This window comes from Patagioenas fasciata, chromosome 7, assembly GCF_037038585.1.
Source record: "Patagioenas fasciata isolate bPatFas1 chromosome 7, bPatFas1.hap1, whole genome shotgun sequence".
Lineage (NCBI taxonomy): Eukaryota > Metazoa > Chordata > Aves > Columbiformes > Columbidae > Patagioenas > Patagioenas fasciata.
The window spans coordinates 13,601,953-13,609,671 of NC_092526.1; the positions used below are offsets into that span (position 1 = coordinate 13,601,953).

At 47.5% G+C, this 7,719-nt stretch overlaps 1 protein-coding gene across 1 annotated transcript; it reads right to left on the reverse strand.

Annotated features, from left to right (window-relative positions):
- Positions 1-1,188: 1,188 nt before the first annotated feature.
- On the reverse strand, positions 1,189-7,354 carry INHBB (inhibin subunit beta B). Its single transcript, XM_065841243.2, has 2 exons — positions 6,577-7,354; positions 1,189-3,936 (listed from the first exon to the last, which is right to left on the reverse strand). Exons 1-2 carry the CDS (start codon positions 6,977-6,979, stop codon positions 3,161-3,163), a joined length of 1,179 nt encoding a protein of 392 aa, XP_065697315.1. The 5' UTR covers positions 6,980-7,354; the 3' UTR covers positions 1,189-3,160.
- Between the last annotated feature and the right edge of the window lie 365 nt (positions 7,355-7,719).

Sequence of the window (7,719 nt, forward strand, 5' to 3'; positions counted from 1 at the left end):
CTTGCATTTCAATGGGCAAGATTTCTTAATATATCTAATTTTTAGAAGTGCAGCCCAGTCTTACTAATGAAGACTGTGTCATATCAGGTCAAATGTGCCCTCAGTGAAGTGACACGTATTTGCCGCTGATTTCAAGGGGAATTTATTGAAGTCACCGGTAACAGGGCTGACCCAATGAACAAAGACAGGGAAGAAGGCTGCTAAGAGATGGGGCAGGAGCAGCAAGTGGTGGCTTAGACAACAAAGGTGCAGTTCAAAGTGGTGAGAAAGCTATGAAATATTCAAAATATTTGGTCTGGGGGACAAAGTTCTGTGCAGTAGGTTATTGACACAGTTACGGTAAATTGCTCCTAGAGGTGGCCCAAAACAAAGCTGTTTAACCCCAGTGCCTGGCTTTGGAGAGGGGTGGGCAGAGCTAAGCTTGAGTATGAATTGCGACTAGAACCCATCATTAGTTGCATGAACTGGCATCTTCAACAGTTTCCAGGTCTCGGGATCAGATCTAACATTTGCTAAGTCAACAGAGGTCTTTCTGTCAGCTGTGGCTGGCATTTGCTCAGGTCTCCAGGAGGAACAATTTCTCTGTGAAGATCAATGAAATCGATATCTGGATATAAGCGTAGCTGACAAGAATTTCTATGAATATTTGTTGACATTTGGGTTTTTTTATTAGTAAAGGGGATGTATTTTACTCAAAAAAAAAAAAAAAAAAAAACAACCTTTCCTTGGTTCCAGGTATTTTTTTTTTTTAAGTTAATCAAACTTAGTATTGATCTTTTTCCTGGAAGTGCTTTCCGTACTATTTTTTTACTTCATGTAAATGATCAGGGAGTGACCTAAACAAGAAGTTACATTCTTACACAGCAGGTGAACCAGGAACTTGCTGTAAATGACCTGCAGGTATGCGGAACAGCGCCGCTCCTGCGCCCAGAGACCCTGCACTGATGCAGATAGAAAGAAGCAGATGCTTACATGTATAGACGGCAATAAAACTAGAATGTAACATTTTTAGGATCGTGGCTGAGCTCTCATACAAGGCTTTCTGCAATGACTAATACAACTATGGTCTAATCCGACAGTTCACTCTCTGCAACCACGTTCAGTCCAGAAAATAAGCAAGTTTATTCAGATGTTACACACTGGAAATAGAAAAAAAAAAAAAGAAAATGAAAAAATCAACAACACATCCAGTTTTCAATCTTCTTTTATTTATTTAAACTGTACACAAATGTAAAATACTTCAACAGCAAATCTAAGTGAAAATTGTTTGGTTTAAATTATTATGGAACAGAACCTAAAAGGAACTTTATTAAATAGACATAAAAATTGGATTTAAAGGATGCACATATTGTAATGTATTCTACAATAGTCATTTTTTTCACTCTACATTCCATGTGCGTATGGTATAGAAAAGACACTGAATAGAACAAACAGAATCCATTTTGTACCCTGAAACAATTCGTAGGCCTCGTGAGGGATTGCTCAGTATGACTACATGATATACGATGGCTTTGCCATCTCATAAAAATTATAACTAATATGTTGGCCTCTTTGGTTCCAAAATTTACGTATAATACATTTAACTGTATTCATTTTTTGCTGCTATAAAAATAACATTTTTTTCAAATGGCAGTTTTTTGACTAATCATGCAACTAAATCAGTGCAAACATTAAAAGCAATCATTCGCTTTAAAAAAGAAGCAAAAGATTTAATTTCAAGTATAAAAAAATATAAAAAAGTCATATCATAAGTCCAGTTTTGTCTAGTATGGGTCAACACTTTAAATTGCATAGCTCATGCGGCACCTGTTTACCTAGATAGTGAGCAAAGATAAGTGCACTATCAAGTACCACTTTTCAAGGCATTGAAATTTGCAAGTGCTATTATACGTGCATTCAAGCAGTTTGCAAGTGCTATGCTGTATCATTATTTTCTGATCTTTATGGCCATCCTCAACACCTCCTGGTAAGGAAATTGAAAGCATTCTCCTCTATCCTCCTTTCCAAGACTTGATAAAATGTTCCTTGCCTTCTTATTAAACGCATTGCATTTTTCAGAACATCTCCACTCTGTTACTGTCACTCCTCTTTAGGGTTCATTGGTTTAGCCGTAGTAGCAGTTGCTTGTTTGCTTGCCCCCGACATAACATGTCCTTGCTGAGTCCCCCGTTGAAGAACACAGACTGCAGCTTTGACTTGCTGTTCTCCAAACAGTGAGAGATGCCAACAGTCAACACAGCCCAGATATGGTATCAGATCCTCTTTTCCAAAACACGGTGGGTAGCCATCCATGGGTTGCTAGTGGGCAGTTAAAGCATCGGATCACGCCAACCCAGCTTGTGACTTTGCAACGGTCAGATGTTAGAAATACAGCAGTTGCCTACACATCTGCCCCTTTTCTCTCTCCCCCATGATGCCATTCAATTCCTTACTGGAAGTGCTGTAGGAAGATGCAGGTATCTGTGATGTTTACATTAGATAATTTTAAATTAAGAGGAAGTGATCACCTCCCAAGGCAGGTGTCCCGCAGCTTCCCATTAGACCTCAGGTGATGTTCGATTTTTTCTTCTTCTTTTTTTTTTTTTAATTTTCTAAGTTGGGTCATTTTGACACCTGCATGCAAGAATACGTCATGTTCTCGCAGTCTGTGCTTTTGCCTGAGCATTTCTGTGTGACTCCACTGGCAGGCAGGGAAACAGCTGCTCAGCCGTTCACTTGTACTGGCAGGCATTTGGGTCCGTCGTCACTGGTCACTGACTTTCTGTGCTCATGTCCCTTTTCTGAGCTGCCTCGTGTGTGTGTCTGTGTCTGTGTGTGTGTATGAGCGCGTGTTTGTGTGCGTGCCCACATTTCGTGTGTGTGTGTTTCTTTAAGATATTTCATAGCATTAACTTATAAGTGGTAGAATACATAAGTGTCCAAGATCCACAAACTGCCACTGTCCTGACACCAAAGTGAAATGATTTTTTTCTTTTTTTTCTTTTCTTTTTTTTTTTTCTTTTTTTTTTTCTTTTTTTGTCAAACTTTTCCACAGTGACTTGCCAACACTGATGCCTGGATACACAGTGAAACTTCCTCCAACACCATCTTGTACAGGAATGTTTCTCTCTTTCTCTCTCGCCCTCTCTTTCTCTCTCCCCCCCAAAAAACACACCTTAAATCAAGCACAACCACATTCTTCCACAATCATATTGGGAACGTCCCTTTTCACAATGTTGTATTCATCATCAAAGTACAGCATTGACATTGTGCTAAGTTTGGTTGGAATGCAACAGGAGTTCACGGTGCCCGGGTTCAGCCCCCGCATTCGGTACTGATTCACGACAGCGGTGTGAAAGGAGGAAGCCGACCCCGGGACGCCGGCCAAGTAGGCCGGGCAGCTCCCTTCACAGTAATTCCCATAGTAACCTGATGGTGCTATGATCCAGTCATTCCACCCAATGAGTCTAAAGTCAATGTAAAACTGTTGCCTGCAACATAGATTGGTCCTGCCATCGCACTCCAGGCCTCTTTTCCGGATCCTGTGTTTGTTATCGGCGAGGCGGGCTTGCACCACTAAAAAAGGCCGGTGGGATTCCTCCCCGGGGTCCACATAAATTGGCAGCACTGAATACTCTTCACAGCCCTCGCATTGAACATCCAAGTTCAGTCTCCTTTCTCCTCTCTCAAACAGAGCCTGGATCGCCTCTGTCATGGGAAAAGTGTGCCAACCACTTCTTTTGAGATCGACTTTCTTTTCAACCACATTCCACTTGTTGCTAGTGTCCGGGTCTTGGAAATAGACTTTGACTCTTACTTTTCGCCTGCTGCCTTTCTCTAAGACATATGGAAGCAGCTTCAAGTAAAGCCACAGGCTGGCTTGAACGACAAACAAGTTCTGGTTCCCTTCATTCGAGATGAAGAAATAGAGTCGGACTCTAGATGAGGCCAGATCGTCTGCAAGATAAGGAGAGATCAGCAAGATTAAGTAAAAAAAAAAAAAAAAAGAAAATGTTATCTTGTGTGCCATTCTGGATTCAGGGACAACGCTAAAACACAGCAGACCAAGAGCAACAATGGGGCTGTGCCAGCCAGAAGGCATGCACTGAATCAGATATCCCAAATTTCCAATCAAAATGCTTTGAAAAGGAACTTTCCACAGCAGCCTTCATCATCGGGCTGTAGTCGGATGTGTCAGATCCACAGACATAAGGAACAGCTCTCCAGAATATGGGTTTTTTCCTGCCAGCCAGCTTTAAAGATGGTACAGCAATGCATTGAAAAGATCGGCACTCGGACTCTGCTGTCTTGTTGGTTTACAAATAGTTTTAATTTTCAGCTACCTGCCAGTTCTCACGGGGAGAGTCCTTTCAGTAACCACCGAAATGCCAATGCCAAACCAGGGATTTTGTTTCGATTTTCACATATTCTCATCACGGTTTAACAGAGGATTCACAAGATGGAGAGGAAAATATTTCATTAATGTGCCTGTGTGTTCAACAGATCAAGCTAACCCCTACTTACTCTGATAGAATATCTGCTATTATTAATCATTTCAATCTCTGCCTTTTTCCCCCCGAAATGATAAACTCTCATATGAGGCAAGGCAATGAAGTGGTTGCCCTCGCTGTAACACGATTACTGACTGTTCTCAATACGCTTTCCTATAACACCAGAATTAAAGGAGCAAAATTGTCATGGAAAACCAAATGTCACCAAATGTCTGATATAACCCCTTATTTGTAAATAAAAGAGTCTAATGCATGAAATGTTTCAAAAATACTGGCTACAATTTTGTACTATAAGTCCTAACCAAATTTGACACAAGTGATAAATGTGCAGGCTGGCCTTTGCGGTGGAGACTGTAATTCTGGTCCTTGAATCAAAGCCCCTCGATCACTCCTTAAAATTATTGCTGGAAAGGCATTTTCTCCTCTGCCTTTATCTGTTTCACTTCTTTTTTTTCCACATTTTTTTCTTCCATTCCTTTTCCTAAGGATCTTTATTATTTTTGTCAATCTCTGAATGGGATTTTTTGCGTAGTCGGTGTCTCCATTTGTCACCCCAGATGCCTTTCAAATGTGCCTCCAGGGCCCATTCAGTACCTTGTAATATTTCAGAGACAAAAATTTTCACTGTGTTTGTCTACGTTCTACATAAAGACAATTTTGGAAGTGTTACAAAAGCCAGCAAATGATTGATTACTAAATGGAAGTACAAGCCCAGCCCAGATCTCCCAGCAACAGCCTATTAAAAAAATCATAAACCCAAAAATGTACGGTAAAAAAATCTTTCACATGTTAGTAAATACACAACTTCTTTATAAACTGTGGAGACAGTGACAGAAAAAGAACAGTACGGTGTTGCTGCACCGATCCACATCACTTGTGTTGTGTGAGATTGTGTGTGCCCATAAATCTTGAATGTGAATATAACAAGCATATGTATAACGCAACAGATCCCATAGATACTGTAAATGTATATATGCCTTTGGTAAGTGGGAGGGTAGATAAAGAAGATGAGTGGGATGTATACAGGATAGAAAGCAATTTATTTTGTGGACAAATGATATATAGATGCCACAGGAAGATAGAGGAAAAAATGAACTGAGCGATAGAGCGATGAAGGAACAAGAGATGAGCAGACAGAAAGGAGAGAGGTAATTTGCAGAGTGATGGTGTTAGGGCCAGATGTGCAAAGTTCACAGGCACAGTGGTTGCCTGGATAAACTGCTGGAAAGCTACACTGGAGGGATTCAGTTACACATAACTGCAATGGCTGGACAGGACCGAGATGGCTGGTACCATCGGGATGGATAGCACAGTTACTAAACAGACTGATGGGCAGAGAGGACACAGCCACACTTGTTAGGTGCCTGCACACAGTGGACAAACAGACTAGGCCAACACTACAAATGAAAGCTAAATAAATGGAAAATGAACGGAAAGGGAAGATGGGTGAATGCAAACCTCAATGGACAGATACATGCAGTGAAACAGATGAATGTGCAGGGCAGACAGATGAGGCAAGGGATGCAAGAGATGAAGTGGGACAGGCAGAGAAGGCACAGTGGGACACAGAGGGACAGAGGCAAGCCATGGTGCAGTCGGAAGGACTGCTGGAGGGAAGCTGGGAGCATAGAGGCTGCAGAGGAGTGGAGTGACACAGCGACAGGAGTTACAGGTCACAATGCAAGGAGAAGGTTGGGCACAGGGGCACACGCAGGGCGGATGGGAAGGAGCAGACTGGGCCAGGACGAGATGGAGTGGGGCAGATGGGACAGCAGATGAGGGAGAGGGCATGACGGTGAGCCGGGCAGCCAGGTGGCTGCAGCAGGCAGGAGGGCAGACAGGGCAAACGGGAGGACAGGCAGCAAGGCCAAGCAAGGGCGGTCAGCAGACCTGCCAGAGGTCAGGCAGGGGCACTGAGAGGGTGAGCAGGAGGACAGGCAGGGCGAGCAAGAGAACTGACAGGGGTCGAGCCGGGAGACTGGCAGGGGAAAGGCAGGACAGGCAGGGAGAGCGGTAGGGCAGGGGACCGAGACAGTCCGAGCAGGGGAAAGCGAGAGGCGGGGGCGCGGGGCCGGGCGGCGCCCACCTGTCTCGGCGAAGCTGATGATCTCGGAGATGGGGTCGTGGGCCGGGGGCCCGGCGCTCGCCTGCCCGTCCAGGCTGGGGATCTCCACTCGGCCGTCCTCCCGCACCTTGCCGGCGTGCAGCTTGCGCAGCGCCGTGACCATGGCCGCCTTGGGCACGGCGTGCGTGATGTTGGGCCGGTCCCGCATCTGCAACCGGCTCAGGATGTGCCTCTTCACCGCCTCCAGGAAATCCCCATCCACCTTTCCCGGCTCCTCAGGCCGCCGGAAGCCGCAGGAGGTGCATGTGTCCTGCGGGGAGCCGCCGGCGGGGGCCGGCGGGGTCGGGGTGGCCGCGGCGCCCAGCAGGAGCAGCCCGCAGGCGAGCAGTGCGGCCAGTACCCCCCGGCGAGCCGCCCCGTCCATGGCGGAGGAGCGGGGGGCCGAGCTGGGGGCCGCCCCGAAGCGCCGCAGGGAGCCCGTCTGCAGGCAGCGCCTCTCCGTGCGCTCCGCGGAGCGGAGGGGGCGGTGGCAGCCAAGCTGGGGGGGACGCAACCGCTCCGCGCAGGGAGGGAGCCGCGGCGGAGGGAGGGGGCGCCCGGGGAAGCGGCGTGTGCCGCCGGGGAGGCGGAGGGGGGAGGCTGCACACGCAGGCACCGAGGGCGAAGTTGGAGGTGGGGGGGGGGGGGGCAGCAGGCTTGGCGTGCACGGAGAGCCCGGCTCCACGGGGGAGGGGGACGGCAGCAGGTGAGGGGGTGGCTGCGGAGCCCAGGGAGGGGGAGCGGGAAGCGAGCCGGAGGTGTGAGGGGAGCCGGGGAGCGAGTCGGAGGTGTGAGGGGAGCCGGGGGGAGGCGGCGCTGCGCTGCCCCGGTGGCCCGCGCCGCTTCAGAGGGGCGTCCGCGGGCGCAGCCGCTCCTGGTCCATCGCTCGCTTCGGCAGGTCCGGGCGGGCCGCGGAGAGGAGCTCTTTAGTTCAGCGTCATTGAGGGGGGTCAGGGAGATAAACGAAGCAGATTTATATACAATCCAATTTATAGCCTGGAAGGGGGGGGGGGGGTGAGAAATGCCACTTGTACCCCCCCGCCCACTCCGCCCCCGCAAGACAACAATCCACAGGCCGTGGGTGAAGGTCTCTCAGCAGGTCGGCTCCGCGCTGTGCCGCTCGGT